Source organism: Dermacentor variabilis, chromosome 5 (assembly GCF_050947875.1).
Source record: "Dermacentor variabilis isolate Ectoservices chromosome 5, ASM5094787v1, whole genome shotgun sequence".
NCBI classification, from domain to species: domain Eukaryota; kingdom Metazoa; phylum Arthropoda; class Arachnida; order Ixodida; family Ixodidae; genus Dermacentor; species Dermacentor variabilis.
Window position 1 is genome coordinate 123,444,786 of NC_134572.1, and position 19,941 is coordinate 123,464,726.

At 46.2% G+C, this 19,941-nt stretch overlaps 1 protein-coding gene across 1 annotated transcript in view; it reads left to right on the forward strand.

The window, feature by feature from the left end:
- The window catches only part of LOC142583637 (cell adhesion molecule Dscam1-like), a 215,639-nt gene that overhangs the window by 22,759 nt on the left and 172,939 nt on the right, over positions 1-19,941 (forward strand). The window contains exons 2-4 of the mRNA XM_075694130.1: positions 9,323-9,646; positions 15,955-16,113; positions 18,041-18,187. Of these exons, the coding sequence (XP_075550245.1) occupies positions 9,323-9,646; positions 15,955-16,113; positions 18,041-18,187 (630 nt within the window). The remainder of the gene's footprint in view (positions 1-9,322; positions 9,647-15,954; positions 16,114-18,040; positions 18,188-19,941) is intronic.

The window sequence follows — 19,941 nt, forward strand, 5'->3', positions numbered from 1 at the left end:
GATATTGCGTTTGTCGACGCCCCGCCCTCTGCGTGCTCTCGGTGACGCAGCCGCTCTTGGCTCGGTCCTTGGCTTGTATTTACGACAGCCATGCATGGCTGTCCAGCGTTGTGAACGCAACAACATACGATTACGTGCTTTTGTCTGTTTTCTCTCTCTCTCTCTCTCTATCTGTCTCGCTCTGTCTCTCTCTCTCTTTCTCTCTCTCTCTCTCTCTCTCTCTCTCTCTCTCTCTCTCTCTCTCTCTCTCTCTCTCTCTCTCTCTCTCTCTCTCTCTCTCTCACACACACACACACACACACGTTTCGGTTCACGCGCTCACAAGGCACGCAGGCGCGTTCACACAGGCACGCTTGCAATTTAGACGTCGGGCAACTTACTCTGCCAGACATTTGACGGGCGACACATTCGTTTAGCGATTCCGAGTTCGAGTCGTCGAGCGTCGGTATATACCCTTTCACTTGCGTCATTTTGGGGGACGCCGGTAAGCGATTCCGCCGACGCTTTGTAAATGCTGCCTGCTTCGGAATTTAAATTGCCCCCTAGTTTATGACTTACCGACGCTCGACCATGTAAAGAAAGAAGAAACAAAAGAGTCTAGACTGGAACTACCTGCCTGCTTCCATCGCAACTATTCCGCACAATGCAAACTTCGAGCCAGCCGTGAACAACACACTACGTTAAATTTTATTGCTCAACATGTGTGTCTGTCTTTATATATGTTCCACTCCTTTCACCAATGCCTTCAGACATGGGAAATGTTTAAATAAATAAAATCAATAAATATAACACAATGAACAGTAGTGAAACGTGTCCGTCAAAAAAAAAATTACATGCACGTGTGCGCGACGGCAAGTTCAGCGGCGCTTCTTGCCAGAGCTATATAGTTTCGCTTTGAGCGAACGCTAATTACGTTGCTTTCGCCAAAGGGCACATCGAGCGCCCGTCGATATTAAGACCGTTAATTGCGTTTCGCGCAGTCTAGCTCGATTTTCGGAGATCAAAGGAAGTGTCTTTGTTTCTGGTTGGTTCTGAGGAAAAGCCGGAAAGCCGGACAAATGTCGTTGCTTCGGGCGAGTACGGCTATTTCTTCAAATGTTAAATTCCGCCGTAGATCTAATTATTCATCGAGATAGCTCTTTCTTCTGATTGCCTACTTCACGGCACTTCTCACGCTTCCGGTCGCTTATTCGTATGCTAATAGCGGCATACTTGATAAGCTTTACAGGCACTTGATGTAACGCGATGTTCTGAATGATTCAGAACTATAGGAGCACTTACAGCGAACGAACACTGTAGACGTACAGACACTTCTTTTTTTTTTTTTACGGTTCTGCTGACTACACTGCATATTCAATTAGTGCACCTGTAATGCAGTTTGCTTTACATCTAAAGGCACTGACTCAAGAATACGCATGTTTCAAATGAACTGTCACTCAAAATTGTGACTGCAATTCCGCTAGAACGTTATTTACCAGATGCAAAATGAGAAAGACACCAATGTGTCCCTTTGACTGGCAAAAACCAAAACAACGTTTCTCGAATGCGATTCATTCATGAGACGTCCTTCGTTGCTGAACGACGCGATAAAAGGGAAAGGAAGCTTCCCGCAAGAATTCACTTTCGAGAATCCGCCTTGCGTGTAAGTTCCCCGCCACTGTTTGTCCGTAGACAAAATCCCAAGCTGTACCACAGACACCGACACATCACACAGCTTTTTTGAAACTAACTGCCAAAAAAGAAAAAGAAAAAATGGGTGAGGGGTGTTATAGATCAGGAAAAGCACTTGTATTTCAGCCCTGCTCCCTCGAAATTTCGCTGATTTAACACCAATCTTTTAAACGCAACCTGCGTCCGCTCGCCATCCTGTTAGAAACAACAAAGCAGGAAATGCACATTCCGGGAAAGGTCGATACAATCCGGTTAGGCAAGCCGCAATCCGTGGGATTTCGGTGCAATCTATACAAATGCAACTATAAAGGTTCCCGTGCTTTCAGCACTGAAGCGAGAGAAAACAAAACTTAGCCGGATAGCGGTAGGAGAATTCGATTCAGTGGTCACTTCGGTCATTCTGCGGCCAGTCTGGACAATTGAGCCATCGTCCCACTGCGTAAAGCAGGAAAAGGAAGGAAAAAGTGGAGAAGGAAGGCAGGGAGGTTAACCAGTTTTGCCTAACCGGTTTGCTACCCTACACATGGGAGCGGGATGGGGGGGGATGAAAGATGGGGAGAAGAGATAGAGGGCACATAACACGGCACACACATCGTTGGTTACAGTCTGTCACTCTTGTGCGGTACGTGACATCACTGTCACAGCCGCTTGTCCAAGCCCGTATCCTTCATAAACCGAAGTAGTCCCTTCGTCGCCTTCAGCTGCGATGACTTCAGTCGGCGATATGTGAAAATGGTGGCAACTGACAATGGTCTATTGTCAAGGTGCGCTAGAACGGACGCCATGGACTGTCTCTGAACATTATATTCAGGACAGTCGCACAGAATGTGTTCCAGCGTCTCCTCGCAAAGACAGGCATTGCAGATAGCGTTGTCGGCCATTCCAATGCGAAACGAGTAAGATTTCGTGAAGGCCACCCCTAGCCATAAGCGATAAAACAGGGTGGCCTCACTTCGGCGGAGTCCGGTTGGCATACATAGATGCATCAAGGAGGGCAGGTCGTGTTGATGATTGCTGCGGTTGGTCTGGCTCCTTGGTGTGCACCGTAGAGAGAGCGTGATCTCCCGTGCAAGCACTTGAAGTCTGCTGGCTGCGTCGGACCGTGAAAGTGGTATGGCCTCTTCCTGTGTGTCTTCAAGAGCTGTCCGAGCGGCTTTATCGGCGTCTTCATTTCCGATGACGCCGCAGTGACTTGGCAGCCACTGAAACGTCACGTGATGTCCTTTCTCATGTGATGTATGGAGTAGGCATCTAATATCGAATACGAGCTGTTCGAATGGCCCGCGACGCAGAGCTGATAGTACAGATTGTAGGGCTGCCTTTGAGTCGCTGAAAATTGACCATTGTCGAGGTGGTTCCCGATTGACAAAACAAAGTGCAGCTCGAAGAGCAGCTAGTTCCGCAGATGTAGATGTCGTTGGGTGGTCAGTCCTAAAGCTGATGGTAATACCTCTTTCTGGGACGACTACAGCACCGGACGAACACTGGATGTTTGTGGAACCGTCAGTATAAATATGTGCACGGTCTGCGTACCGCTCGTGCAGAAGAAGCAGAGACAGTTGTTTCAGCACAGGCGACGACAGCTCAGACTTTTTCCCGATTCCTGGCACGTTGAGATGGACTGTGGGGCTGACAAGGCACCAAGGGGGCATCGATGGTTTAGATGCAGCGGTGAAGCCCGAGGGAAGTTTGTCGTTGTACTTGACAATAGTTTTTGAGAATGATGCTTGGTGCCTGTCTGAAGGTAGTGTTGCAAGGTGGTGATAGGGGGCCCGTGCCAAATGTCTGATATGCGTTCTCAGGGTTTCCACCATGATGTGAGTCTGCATTGGATGGTCCCGAGCAATCGCAATAGTTGCCTCAGTTGACGTGCATCTCGGCAAACCAAGACAAACTCTGAGTGCTTGAGCTTGCGCTGCTTGCAGAACACGAATGTTTGTCTTGCAGGTGTTGTTCAGTACAGGTAGACTGTATCTTAAAAAACCGAGAAAGAGAGCTCTGTAGAGTCTCAGCATTGCGTCTACTGACATCCCCCACGTCTTTCCTGTCAGGTATTTAAACAACTGGGAGGTTGCTGTTAGGCGTCGTTTCATGTAAGCGACGTGCGGGCTCCAACAGAGGTCTCGGTCGATAATTACGCCAAGAAATCTGTAGGTTCTGACATAGGAAATGGTCCGCCCATTGATTGAGATGACATAAGGCGTCATTGGTTTGCGAGTAAACGCCACTAGGGCGCATTTTTCTGGCGATATGCTGAGACCTTGTTCACACAAGTAGCTCGCTGTCAAAGTAGCCGCTCTCTGAAGCCGTGCACGTATCTGAGGACGTGTGACTGCCGAAGTCCAGAGACAGATGTCGTCTGCGTATATTGAAATTTTGGTGGTAGTTGGCAAGTGTTCAGCAAGCCCAATAAGAGCGAGGTTGAATAGCGTCGGGCTGAGAGCACCGCCTTGAGGAACGCCCTTGCTGGTATAGCGTCGCGTAGTTGGCCCATCGTCAGTTAATACATAGAATGATCTTGCAGATAGGTAACTTGCAATCCATAAAAATACTCGACCACCTAAGCCAACCGTCACAAGAGCGTCGAGAATAGCCTCATGTAATACGTTATCGTATGCCCCTTTCACATCTAGGAATAAAGCTGCAGATAAACGTTTACGGGACCTTTCGTGCTGGACATATGAAACGAGATCAACTACATTGTCGATGGAAGAGCGGTCACGTCGGAAGCCAGCCCACTGCGTAAAGCAGTTGCTATTGTGCTCTATATGAAGAACGTTCACAGTGCAGCCTCGGATAGCAGTATTGCGTTACTTCGGTTTGTGTTGTTTTTTTTCTTTGTCAGCGCAAATTCGCCAAACATTTCTCGGCCGAAATACGCGCTCAAGCTGTCGCACTGTTCAGCATTTCACTTGCAATATTTCCTCCAAATTTTGCGACAACTATGAAAACGTATAAGGCCTGCTCCTTCGACGTTCTCTGACGTCCTCCGACCACTGCCTATGTTCTGTCCTGGTGCAGTATTCTCTGGCGACTGCTTTTGTAGATACTGTCCCTGTCGCGAGATCCCGCGACTCGGCACCAGACGTGTCGGCTCAAACGGCTGTGCTGTGCTAAGTTCGTGCTGTTCGCGCAGTGCCAGGAACGCTTTCGGCCGCATGTATCGATGCATCTAGTGCCGAATCACGCGAAAGGATCTCCCATAATGCGAACTCCCTAGAACACCACCTCTGATAAAGGAGCAGACGTTCGCCACCAGCCGCGAACCTGTAAAAGCCTTCCTCTGACGCGTGCCCGGCAACCATTCAGATAGGGCCTCAACACTAATCGACCGCGGCGTTCTCCCAGCTGAACACAGAGCCCGCAAAATCGCTCCCTCCAGGACTCCGCGCCGGAAGTCTGGTTTTCACCCGACTGGTATAGCAGAGTACTCCATTTTTGTGACATAAGAGAATGGCATTGATTATATGTGTAAATGTCAAAAATTATTCAGCGCAGCTCTTTTGCGAAGTGCTAGCTCAGCACGGCTTGAAACCGCATTCCGGGAGAAATCAAAACGCCCGCATATTTTTTTTTTTCAGCGTAAGCTGTTATGAGCTGATTCGACTAGCCGTTTCGGTTGGCGATGGTCTTCGCCGCCGCCGCCTCTGCCGCCGGTGTCCGGTGTCAGTAGCAGCTACCACAGGGAATGAGAAAAACACTCCCCAATTCCCACCGGGATCTAACTTGCACCTGCTGCGCGGAAGTCAGCTACTTGACCACTTAGCCACCCCATCGCTTGATACCATGCAGTGGGGAAATGCCCTATAAGCGCGTCCCATCCGGCGAGGAGACAAGCGATGTGACATGGGCGCCGCGTAGCGTCGTTACGTGCACATTTTGCATTGCAGTAGCATGTTATTGCACCAGGTAGAACGCCATGTAGCAAATGCACAGGCAGAGGTACAAGGCAGTTAACGAACGTTTGAGGAAGAAGTTTAAGGAGATGTATACAAGAATCCCAGAATGTGTGTGTGTGTATATATATATATATATATATAAGAAACAATCATCATCAGCATAGTGTTAGGCTGCTGAGCACGAGGTCGCGGGATCGAATCCCGGCCACGGCGGCCGCATTTCGATGGGGGCGAAATGCGAAAACACCCGTGTACTTAGATTTAGGTGCACGTTAAAGAACCCCAGGTGGTCAAAATTTCCGGAGTCCCCCACTACGGCGTGCCTCATAATCAGAAAGTGGTTTTGGCACGTAAAACCCCATATATTATTATTATCATCAGCATAAGCACCGTATTGTGCCACTTGCCTTGTGATGTGAGATGCGCGCCACGTAGCGTTTATACATGCGCCCTTTGCATTGTAGTTGCACGTTATTACATCAGGTGGCACGGTATGTAGCAGTTGCATAGGTAATCATGCAAGGTAGATACAGCAGTCTTAAGGAATAAAAAGATGACGAAGATGTATAAATACTGATGTAATATAAAACATTATGGCATACCTAATTGATTCAAGCAAGCTAGGTGAATCTTTGTCACCGTTCCATTTCAAAAAGATCGAATGCCATTATATCATCATGGTCATCATTAGCATGGTATCCCGTCATTTGACAAGCGATATGACATGCGCGCTGCGTAGTGTGGATACGTACAAATTTGGACTGCAGTTCCGTTATATTCCACCAGGTGTCCTGATATGGTGTCAGGCGCCTATAGCAGTTGCATGCTGCATATAGCTGGGCCTGGTAAACTCAAGAAGGCTGGGTGACTGTTTGTCACCACCCTGTTTTGAAAGGGATGCCAATGGACCATTAGTATCATCATCAACAACAAAAGCAACGTACCGTGCCCCAGCTCAGTGGATGTGACATGTGCGCCACGCAACCTTTATGCCTATGTTTACTCATCGGTACACGTTATGGCGAGTCCTCGCAAGGTACGATCCGCTGCTAAGCCGAAGAGAGAAACTGTAGATTCCTTCTTAAACTTTCTCGACCGTAGCTACGCAACTCTTACACTGGCTCTCTTCACATCATAAACAACTTTGTCCGCTGGCGTTTTGAAAATTTCCGGCCTTGCGCGACCACTCGTCTTTATACAGACTTTCGCTGTGAGGGGCGCGTCGTACCGACCAGATTTCAAGAAAGGATCGTGAGGATGATTAATGGCTCGCATGGTAGGCCGCGCGAACTTTTCTTCGCCTTTCATGAGGCTTGATCGCACCCACAACTCGCTTACTAAAGGAGGGATGTAAAGATCACGAAATCCTTTTCACAGGCTCACAAAGCGTGGGTTGTGGGAGGGTAGGCGAGATTGCGTCATTGTGCTCGCTTCTGACCCCATGAGACTTTAGGAGCGCGCTTTATCGTTTTTCAGTTGTCGCTGTTGTTGTTTTAAATCACTACATACTATACCAACTTCCTCTCCCTTGACTCAGTTCTTGTACAGTCCAGAGTTTCTTTTTTGCTGTATTCTTCATTGGACTACTCTACTGCCCTTTTTTGTTTGGATTCACCCAAGTCTGGTGCGAATACTTGCATAGAAATTCTGATAACATTACGTTCTCAGTGAAACGTAAGCTGCATAATGTTAATCCTTGCTGGTCGAGAGGCCGCCGACCAGGCTACGCCGGAGATAGCTTGGCCTGCTATATTTTGTGTTCGCATTACCACCCCAAGATTGCATTAGCATCGTGACAAATGCAGCAAACTTAATCCTGGTAGCATGTTACCTTGCCAACTTCAACAAAATATACTGCGTGCATTCTTTGCAAACAACCGAAGAATATCGTCAGTTGAATAAAGGCAATTGGTATTAACTCCGTAAAGCGATCACGCCGTTCATTTATGTTCTTCGCAACCGCCGTTCAATGAACAAAGAAAACAGTATCTCTCAAACTCGGCAGTTTCTGTCTGACCAAACTAACAAGGCGGTCCCTAAACAGACACTTCACAATTTTTGAAACCATTTCGTTTCGTCAATAACATTTTTGTTCAGTCTGAATACTCGGGATAAAAATTGCGATGAGCGTACCAAAGGTCGATATAAAAGTACGTAAAGGTGGCTAAATGTCAGTCGCTGTTTCTCGTGTTTCGACCGCAGCGTAGGAAATCTATTAGGATCATTAATAAGGCTACATCACCAGCCTGCGAGTGCTGATGGTAATATTTCTGTCAACTGTTATTTCACTTCAGCCTCATGTGGAGCTTCGTGTTCTCGGGAGCAGTGGACGGTCACATAAGGAGCTCCCGAAATTCTAACAGGACACTATGACCCGCAAGCACACACTAAAATACTTTATTATAATTGCCCGCACTAGTTCAAACGTTTCCTCTGACTGACGTCATAAAAGTTGGTAGAAGCCGGGTCTTGACACGCTCGAAAGTTTTGTTCCTCATAAAGCATCACAACGCTTGTTAAGCTGATCACCGACGCAACGACTCGTTGTACATAATGCTTGTCTCCAAAACCAAAACCCGGAGCATGCCTAGAGCACTCGTGCTCATAAAGAATACTAGGAGCACCGCCCTTTTCTTGTGCACACCGATAACAATGGTGAATTTTATTTTATTTTTTTTTTCGCAGTGCTATTGTTCCAAGAAATTTGACGCAAATTTCAGCTATCTCCTGCCACAAACCCAGAACTAAGGCGCCGAAGTAAAAACGTAATCATCAGAAACATTTTAACCTGGCTTCAAACTACGCAAAACATTTGGAACTAGCTGCAGTATCCTTACTACTCAAACGAAAAGAAGAACAATGCTCATCTCGACGTGATCAGACAGGGTTCAACATACAATAGGATGCGAAGTGCACCTGGCCGGCATGGCATTGCGGGTCACAGCGGCACCAGAACGACGCGAAAGAAAACGTGACCGTGCATACTGCAATATAAGAGTGCGTGGTGGAAATGTTCCCGCGGGGATCTTGTATTAATCCTTCCCTCAGACCCCACATGTGTGCGTAGGAATAAATTGTAGAATGTCGCTCAGACGTACATTTTCCAAATTTCGACCAGCTAGTGCCTATTATTTCGCAATTTATGAGACGGTGACGCAGTGACCAAACTGAAACTAAGATGTACACATAGAGGCGAACTTCATATATCCTATAGCACGATTTACATAGTTCAGCGAGTTGTGCTTGCTCTGTGAACATGCTGGAAGCCATGAGAACTGTACGCCACAGGAAAAGTTTTCGGAACAGGTCTTCTCCATCACAAGCGAAGGTGTTTCCTAATTTCTTATCTCCTCTATGTTGGCTGGTGCTTAGCTCTTTGAGTAAATCGCTACCAACATCCCGAGGCGGAAGATTACCTCTGTCTATGCAGTCAGTGTTACATCCTACGGAGTTGCGACTGAGCGATCATTGCTACAACCATGGCTGCTGGATGTAACAAAATACACATTAAGTACCAAAATGTCGGCGTGCCATACATAACCATCCCTACAGGCCCGAAAACAGTCTTACTGCACGCACACCGTTAGACCACATTGGCCCTACATTTGAACAGTGTTCGATCAACATTGGGCCACTTTACAGTACTAGTGAAGATGTTTTGCGATCACTTGTTTTACGCCTAGAGTTCCATTCGTTACCGTGGTGCACCAACTAAGAACTCCGTCTGGCTTTCCCTCTTTGATGCTACGCAGCTCGCCACGCTGGGAGCAGCCCACAGGGCCTGGGTCCCCGACTTTTGGAGCCCCTGGTGTCGGAGCTGCGCTTCTCCAACACGACGGGTGCGTCGCTCAACTGTGCCGCCGCGGGTCAGCCTCCGCCGAGGGTCACGTGGTTGCGCGAGGGTGCCGAGGCGGAGCCGCTCGAAGGACTGTTGCTGCTGCTTCCCAACGGCACGCTGCGATTCCCTCCCTTCGCAGCGTCGCAGTTTCGCCAGGAAGTGCACGGCACCACCTATCGGTGCAGAGCGGAAAACATTTTCGGAGCAATCCTGAGCACGGAAGTGCGAGTACGAGCAGGTTTGTGGTGGTTCATTGCTTTGGATTTGGGGACGACGTGGATTCGCTGGCTCGAAGCCGGCGCCAGCGTGTCGAGCCACAAGTCGGGACGGCATAGCCCCACATTACGTTATTTCTAACTGTATGAGACCTCGTTGGTAACGTACGTCGAGGGGAGACAAAAAGAACAGAAAACACTCGAATTACTTATCTAGGTCGTCGCCACTCACGGAAAAACATCTGGCGTACCAGTGCACGTTCGCGTGCACCTTGAAACAAATCGGGCTAAGCGAACCGTTAATGTAAGCCATTCCGACCCTGCCCAACTCAAAGCCTGATAGAGCTAGCACTTACACGAGACTTACAGGCTAATTTCATTCCGACGAAACGGCTAAGCCTGCTGTCATCGAGTTAGTGCACAAATCAGTCCTCACCGTTCACGCAACGACTAATTTCGAAAGTGCAACTCCACCATATCCGGTAACCCTTGTGTTGTGGCAAACTAATTCCTGTTTCAGCTCACGTGACGCCATTCTCGGGCATGAAAATAGGGATCTCTTCTTTAATTAAACTCTACCGTACTTTGCAGGCCATAATCACCTTTAGTTTGAACTAATGTCATCGCTACGGCATAAATTATTTACTTATTATTCTAATTCCACGACATGGCACCTGCAGCTTGTATAAATAGCAAAGCACTCTACAGTACACTATGGCTGTGCCTCCGTCCGGTCATACCGACTAATTATCCATGGTAGGCATGTCATACTTCTTGTAACGCCCAGGGTAGCATGCCAAGATTGCCAAAGATTGATTGCCAAATACATTGCGAAATTATTTGTATAAGCAAGAGCACGCAGTCGCAGCATACGAAAGAATTCGAAATGTTGGTGATGTGTATGCGCCTGATAGGGTAACCATGCACTTGTGCTCCGTACTCTTTCTATGTGTAACGTGCCCTATTTAGTGTAGAAAAAGGCAAGTTCTACACACCTCGGCGATGCTATCGGTCGCATAACAGAGCAAGAGCGACTCGCTTTTGAGAACGGAAGATGCAGCAACATCAAGAAAAACACGGTACAAATTTTTGAGCAACCGACTTCTGCACAAGAATAAGGCACATCACAGCGTTACGAACAAACGACCGCACTCTTGGTCATCAATAAAACCAAGATTCAAAACGCATGTAGAGTGCTTAGAATTGTTTAGTGAAGTTCGCATGCCCTTTTACGAACGCTGCTGTCAGTGCTGGTGAGAAATGGTATCCTGAGATTAGTATTCAGTGGCAATTGTTGGAACTTTCACCCGTATAGCGGACGATCCTTCATCGTCATCGTTTGGCTCCTCACGAGCTCCTCACGCTCGAGGGCATGAAGTATTTTTTTTTTATTCGCTGCTTCATTAAAAGAAGAGCATGCGTTTCGGACGTGCCGTCTCTATTTAATCAAGACAGCGTGGTAGCCGGCTGAACTTCAGGTCCATCACAGTAATGAATACAATAAAGACACGTACGATGCGAAAAACGACTAACATCAACGTATATGGCAGTTGTTGTTAACAGCGCACTGATATACACACGACTGCAAAGTGATCAGACAGTGGCAGTAGCAGCAGTACGGAATTCAAATCCTCATATATGTAGTAAAATTTTCTACAGAGCCAAGACCGCGAAAACGACCCAAGGGGAGGTGAAATGGCAACTAACGCGTAATGCGAAAGCGTTAACAGCCGACTACTTTTATCGAGTGTCTGGAAGATAGCCACCTGCTGCGTTATAGGCTCTGATCCCTATGGCGTGAGAAATGGCCCTGCCACCAGAACTTCGAGCGCATTGGCGTAGTACGATAGGAGGAGAAAGCACTGCCACGAGAGATCAGCGGAGACATAGCAATCTCGCGTTCCACATTCTCCTCTCTCTTCTTTTTTTTCTTCTGTCCCATCTTTTCGTGCCGCACGAGCGCCAACTACTCATTCGTGCCCGGCAGTCGGGCGTTGCATGGTTGCCGATCTCTATAAGATCAACGATCGATTTCGATAGGCTTCTCTTTCTTTTTTAGGCATTGTTACGTACCACACTTAACCGGGCGTCTTTCGCTGTTATGACGGAGCTTTACGAGTATCAAAGCGCATACCAGTTGTTTCTTTTGCATCAACGTCAGCATACCGGGCTACGTGACGTGTGGAGCTGTTAGTAATGCGAATGGGGCTGCGGCTGTTCGCGCGAGGCCTGGTTACCAGGATGAAGTACAACTCTTTCGAAAGATGGAGTCGAAGAAAGGAAAACAACAAAAAAAAAACGTGCGTTTCCTTTTCTTCAATGACGCCAGAAACGCGGTCTAACACATCACACTATTATAACTATTGGCTTAAGTGTCCTAACACTAAGTTTGCTCTGTTAGCCTTACCTAAGAGAAAAACTGTTTGTTTTCTTTAGCAGCGAACTGAAACTCCACAAATTCGAGCGCGATCGCTCCAAGCGTAGTGCAGCAGGACGCGATGCCTAGGCTTGGTTTGATGACCCCGGTAAAACATGCTATGCTGCACATTCATACATTGTCGCGAGGGTCGCAGAACCATCGAAGCCGACTCGCAATCTGGTAACCATCAACATCAAATGTCATTGCTTGATGGAAATGGCAACAGAATGCATATTTGCAAACGCAGAACAAGCACAAAGCGAAAAAGAAGCCGCAGCATCTAAGTTCACGTCAGACCCTGTTTACAGTGTATTGTAGCAGTTCTTTGTATAGCTGTATAGCAACACCCCACGACAGGTAAATCAACTAAACCGTGCGGTTTAACGTAAAGAAACTACACAGCGGCTTACGAGAGGCGCCGTTGTGTGCGTTGGGGGCAAGGGTTCCGGAATAATCTTGAGCACTTGGCGTTTTTTTTTTTTATTGTGCACTCAAAGCACGCGTCATACGCGCCTTTTTATATTCCGCCCCCATCGAGAGGCGGTCGCCGCGGCCAGAATCGGGTCCGCGGCCTCTAGCTCAGCAGCACAGCACCGTAGCCTTTGGAGTCACCGCGGCGAGTATTTCTTCAAATGGGCGCAAACCATCCTTTACCACTGCGCACGTTGTTATTGCGCTCGCGAAGACGATCGCTTAAGCGTTTGTCCTTGCCGGCTCTTCGGTGTGTGTACTCATCCGAAGTCGCGCCATTACGTTTTGAATTACCCTCCGAATTGACCCTCCGAATTACCCTCCGAATTACCTTCCGAATTTACCAGAGGGGAAAGAGACAGATAAATGGGAAGCGAAATGCGAGGAGGTTAAGCCAAAGGATAATATCCAATCTCCAAACTTGCTCGCCTGCACTAGGGAAGAGGCAAAAAGGTACGAAGTAGGAGAAAAAGTACAGAAGTAATTAATTAATGAATAAATGAAAACATTCACCCGTTCGTAGCAATTGCTACAAGTTACTTCTCTCGACCTTGCGGGTTTCCGCAGAACTACTATGTAAAATGAAAACATTATTGGTATTACTAGGTGCATCTAGGTTAGGGAGCCCTCAGTCCAGGGCTCAGTTATATCCGCTGGGGAACTTTTCCCAGGCACTTCTGGACGTAATCCACCAGGCAGCGTTGGTCGTGCTTTAGTGAGACGAGCACTACAGCTGAGCAATATAAGAATGCGTGGGCTCTGTCACGCAGTCTACCAAGGCGCCACATCGTCACGCACGCTGCCAGGTACATATAGACACGCAGGTTGGGATTTCGTAGCATACGCGTGAGTCTGGAAACAGGCAAGATATTCGTCCGCCCCCCCCCCAAATATATATATATATATATATATATATATATATATATATATATATATATATATATATATATATATATATATACATATATATATATATAATGCAATATTTATTCAGACAACACGAAATAAAAAGTACTGTTGATCGTCGAGGGTCTTGGAGAAAAGGCAATAAAATGCCTGAAAAGGCGCCAGTTTCCATTATTCTCCTCCCAGTCTGTTTCCGCACAACACTGGTCATGTGAAGCTAAGCCGACACGAAAATGCACGACACTGTGCACATTGAACAAACTAAAAGGCTGAAAACCGCGTAGCTTATGTAGCACACAGTCAAGCTATCTGGCGTAAAAGAAAAAAAACAAATGTAAGCAATAAAGTAATGCAAAAGCAGAACATGATATAAACGCACGATAATGATAACATTGCAAATGTATAACAGCATTGTTAGAGATCATTTGTTCAGCATATCACTATTGTACACCAAATCATTACTGAGAAATAAGGTACATATGTTGATTTTTTTAGCACCTGGCCCGATACACTCTCCTCCATAATTGACATAACAGCAGAGAATTTAGAAATAACCTCCAGACTGTTCTGTCGTGTCAGTGTTGGTTTTGGAACACATTATGTCTACTGATGCTTCAAGCACCAAAAAAGTAATACCGAAACCAAATACCGGAAGATACTTTCCCAACCCTTTGCTTCTTTGTGGACGTACATATTTAGTTATCCCCTTTTACTCTCTGAGCGTCTCATATCGCTCCACCTACCGCAATTTTTGTGTCGTCAACTACACTATCGTTATGGCAACCAGCATATACTCAAACCTTTTTGGCATCAATTGTATTGCGTGCGACGCCAAAAAGCAAATTGAGTGGACTTCATTATAGCACGTGAGTTCGTAAATCTTGTTAATGTAATCATAGAGCTCCTGAAAAGCTTTCCAAGACTGTTGGTGTATTTCCTCTCAGCATTTATGCAGTTATTGCATATTACATCGTCTCTTTGAGAGTAGGACCCATTTCGTAGTCGCAAGAGCGCATAACGCTAACCGACAGAAAGTATTGACGTATATACTCGTCAGCTCTCGGACAAAGTCGATGGACAAGGAAACACCTCCTGAACTCGACTTCTAATATAGGAACTGCGAAATTGTTTCGTATTGGGCGGAGCTAAGTCACACAGTGAGCGTGTCAGTCACTGCGTGCCGTCGGTGCTACTGCTCCCACTAACAGCACGACACTTGAATTATTTCTCTTGTCAGTAAAGCACACTTGAATTATTTATTTTGTCAATAAAGCTGGGGTAAACAATGTAGACGCCTTGTCCACGGTGAAGTTAATGGAAGTCATTCTACAATGGCGCTGCAATTGAGTGTCTTGAATTATTAGGCTTTCGACGACGTTGTACAAGATCGCGGCAGGCCATATGTTTTCTACAAATAGTCAATCCCCTGTACAGGCACTGCTCAACTTGTGGCACACGCTTGAAGCAAAGGGCGTATTGGGCAAGGCAGCGCAGATGCAGCAGATGGCTGGGTTGATGGAATGCGGCGAGCTTTCTCGATAATATTTGATTTCGCCCAATTATTCAATATACGAATTCGAACGTGTCACTGTACGAGTGACCCGTTCTCGGAACTCTAGAACAGTGTAAAATGTCGCGTAGTATATCTTCTCTTGTTCAGCAAAATTTTTTTTGAGTGTTCTGTAACTGCATCGCTTTGAACTGTATACGGTCAGAGGCCTCATCAAGCACGAACTGCCTTTAAATTCTGTCCCTGTATCTGTCTTTATATTATGTCTGCTGCTAAAACTGGAATAAATGAATAAATAAATAAATAAATAAATAAATAAATATGTTCATATCGTCATAGCATTAAGAGATAAAGAAATTATGGAAAGAAAAGCTTAAATGATGGCTACAAAAAAGATATACTCAAATGGAGGCATTTTTACGTGCTTCGGTCAAGTGTTCTTTTTTCTTTTTCTTGTTTGTTTGTTTTTCAATTGCGAAAGGGGTTGCACTTGTGCGTGAAGTTGGTTGCACCTCGACTTTTACGAAGCATACGTCTTCGGGTAACGTCTCCAAATGGGTCAGTGCAACAACAACAAAACCAAATTAGGCAAAATAAAGAACATAATAAGCTTTTGGGTAGCGTTTATAGTTCTGAGTATGTAATATATGCCAGAAAGAATCCGGCGACGTTGTTAAAAGGCTGCGCATGTTTCGCTTGGTGGTGTACTTTCAACCGGCAATTTCAAAGTAGTTATCTCTCCCAAAAAAATGTATGAACTCAGGCACTATTGAAAAACAAAATGAGGCCCTTTCACATGTCCGATATAATCGCTCCTCAAATCCAAAGTCTCGCCAAAGTCGCGTTCGAGCTTTCACTCGAAACGCACCTGCCAACCACCTCCTAAAACAGACATAAAAAGAGACAAAGAAAAGCGAGCGTTGGAAAATGAAATGAAGAAGCGTTAGTGTACTCCTCTATCCCACATGTCACCGTTTACATCCCTCTCGTTCTTTCTTCTTTTTTTTCTTCCTTTCCGCCCGCAGTCGTGGAGCAATACTACGAAGTGCAAGTGTACGATGAGTTCACCATCGCTGGAAACACGGCCGTTCTCCGATGTCACGTACCATCCTTCGTGCGGGACGACGTGGTCGTCGTCTCGTGGGAGCAGAAGATTGCCGACAAGGCCAACGTCGTCACCAACGGTCGGCGCACTTCTCCCTTTTACCGTTCATTTACGCCCAGGGCACCGTATACTATGCACACTTTCGTTTTCGTGCTTGCGTTTGGGTATATTCACGCGTATACGTTGGTGTGCGCGTACGCGCGCTAGAGCCAGATGACAGGCCGCGTTCAATGCCGCTCAATACCGGTGCCCGCAAAGATGAAACGCGCGTAAAGACGCGCGGATCCAGTATTGCACCAAATATGTGCATCATATTTCACGGTGGCGAAATGTCCACCGCAGTTGTCACATGGTTGTTCCCAGGATCAATAGCCGATTCCGTTCAATAGTGGCGGCTTTTAGGCTTCGACAAAAAGCACATCAATTGCTACGGCGCTACGCTTCACCGCACAGAAGGAATGCGCACTCGATGTATGCGCAATTCCAGGCCCCAGCGATACCAAATCATGTAGTACTATTTAAAGTTTTATTAAGCCCTAACTAATTGCATTTATTCAAACTGGAGACTTCAGAGGCAATTGTGAAGCAGTTCCAAACGCCGAGCTGCATTCCTTGTACTTTGGTAAAGCTGCTGTCCGCAAGAAAGAGCGTGAGTGTTGCTGTGCAAAAATCAAGCAAATAATGATATCTATAAGAAGTATACAACGAAAAAGGGCAATTTCTTTGTTCGCCTTTGGGAACACGATCGAACACGCAATTTCGGGCGTAGTCGACCAAGAAGGACCGTGGGGACGATGGGTTTGATTCTTTTTATTGTGATTAGGGAGAAAATGGACGTGTTTCTCACGTCCACCTGCCGCGTACGTGTCTGAACAACTCAGCAATCAGGGAACAGAACTTTAATGTCTTCGAGCCAATCAGCCTGTCCCTATAGTGGCGGTGGGCGCGGTTAATTTCGATCAGGTAATTGCACGTCACAATAAAAACTAAGTGCCTACTCTCTACAGATGTTCGTGCAGACTGCAGCCAATGTCCTCGTTTTTCTCAAGATGCGGCTGGCCAGGGTTATTGCGTTCAAGTTTACCGTGTTACGTGCCTAGGTCTAGCTACATTCTTGGCCACTGGCGCAACCGCCTCTAACTGTACAGCGGTAGCTCGGATTAAACAAGCCACGATCGGCTTCACAGCCACACGCCATGGTCACTATGCTTCTGTAAACGAAGGGTGAATGTCGGCGGTGGGCCTTACGCGATATATCAGAACTGACGAGGCACTTGTCAGGAATATACCGTGCTTCCACTCGCCTGAAATTGCAACGTACTGCGCTAGCTTTCGTGCTACTAGAAAGAAACTGCCCGCAGAATGGTTAACCCGAGACAGTCAAGTCGCGTCTGGAATAATCCACGGTGCAGTCTCTTTGTTCAGTACGTCCCTCGCCGTTGGGCTGCTGTTCGAAGCCACATCGGCGCACGAGAAAGCAATTGTGATTACAACTCGGTCACGCGACGCTGATGACGCCTCCACAAATCGCACGAAATAACAATCAGCAGTCAGCCTACAACAGGTTCTACTTGAAGCCTAACCGCACTGTGCTACAGTCGCAACGCTAGATGAATATGGAGGCTCAGATAATTTTTCGCTACGTTCCATAACAATTTTTTTTTTCACATTGTACTCCCTGCACCTTTCGAGTAAATTCTGACTCTGATCATGTGTTGTGATCATGGTGATAGTGTCATGCGTTGATTCATAAAATTTAGCGACCCAAAACATAAAAACACAAAAGAAAAATGGTAGGTACGCATGACAGAAACGCTACAAAGACGTACGTAACAACGTGTACACATGGCAGAGCCACTTGGCTGCGATACAGTCTCATTCGAATAGCTTTTATGCTGTGAATCTTTCTTAACTTGATTCAAATTCAAGCTTATTGCCAAAAATTGATAAACTGAAAGCGGATAAGATAATTCAGGGGTAAGCAACTTTTTTCCTCTCTTTTCTAGGTGGTCGCATGAGCGTGTTTCCTAGCGGAGAACTGCAAGTACGCCGAGTTCAACAGTCTGACGCTTCCACCGAGTTCCGCTGTCGCACCTGGCACCGGCTAAGTGGAGAGACAAAGCTCAGCTCCTACGGCAGACTCGTCGTGACGGGTAATGATCGTTTTCAGTATGCTCAATTACGCTGCTTTAAGTGGCTACATGAACGCACTTTTCGCGATGAGTATACCAACATATAAATATATATATATATATATATATATATATATATATATATATATATATATATAGTAAGAAGCTAACAAACAAAAATGCACATGAATAAAAAGACAATTGGCCGCAGGTGGGAAACCATTCTATGTCATTGCATTACGCGTGCGATGCTCTTACCAAAAATTAAAAAAAAAATAGAGAAGGAAGGTCGCCTTCTTACACAGCGTTCGCCGCCAGCGTTTCCAGGAAAACATTACGTTTACATAAGCTGCACTTGCTAGGAAGCGTAAGAAGCAGTCACGGATCCTTGAATGCTATTGCATTCCACTCTTAAAGGCGAAGCTTAGGCATGTTCCGACATTTTTCATCCGCTTTAATTTCCATTTATTTACCATTTCTTCATTTCCATAAGGGACTGCACTTAATTTCTCCTATGCTGTCCTTATATATATATATAGCCACAGCATTATATGGCATCACAGTAGGAAGTGGAGGGGGAAGGGGCTACAGAGATGACAATGCAAGTATATTTGCCGATGAACAATTCAAGGTAAAATGCCACGCTACGCGTCGCAGTTTAAAATCTACTGACAGATGAGCAACAGCGTAATAGTAGTTGCTTCGTAACTACGAAGCAACTATCAACACCAGTGCAAGGTGTGATCAAAATAAAAGTAAGGAATTGCACGTTCAAGGATATAAATCACGCTTAGCCCACAGATGTTAAAATCAACGCGAACAATTTCACTTAGTCTTAATTTATCATCGCACGCTATGCGAAAAATAAAAACGGCGTGTAAGTTAAACGTACATAAAATATACTATGAGCGTAATCACACAGGGTTTGCGCACACCTGGGGCGCTATAACGTAAAGCTATTCCAAACTTTTCTATTCCAATTCTGCAATCAGCCCTACGCGATTGGTCAAAAATTTTTGGAGCCACCGTCCATACGCATACGACGTAACGAAAAACGCGAAGACGCCCCATGTAATGTGATATGCGCACGCTGATTATGTATGATGAGACCAAACGAAAGAAAAATAATAATTTCTGATTCGGCACCTTTCTCGCCATTAGCGAAAAAGGCATTGTTTCACCCATTGCTATTGATCAAATTTTTTCGGGCTGCACCCACTTTGCCTGTCTGTCACGCTACGTCACAAAACCGCGAAACCTCACCGCGTCAAAGGGACGTGTACGCGTTAAAGACGCATTAATATGCCGAACAAAATTGAAAGTTTTTCTGATTAGTGCCCCGTTCCGGAAGGAATAGAAGATGGCTGTCGGCCGATTGCTGTGGAACTGGCTAATCGGAGCTGCCGGGCAGTATATATTTATTTACGTATAATAAAATATTTTACATGGCCGTATAACATTTTCAAGATTTTTCAGCGCGTAGACGGCATTGCTCTGTCAACTCTACTTTGCTGAGTATCCGTATTAGCGGCATTTTTAACCTTCCGTTACACGTCTCCGCGATTTTCGACTTGCCAGCGCAAACTAAGTATGGAGAAGCGGACTAATCGCAGACGCCAGCACCACCTTCATCATCCAGTTATCTACTTTCACTATGCTGGCTCAGCCACGTCGAAACTCTTTCCACTTCAGCGTACTCCTTTCCTCTTCTCAGCCAGTTAGATAAGAAAAACTGCTCAATTAGGCAATGCTATTCGCTTTGAAAGCAGAAGAAA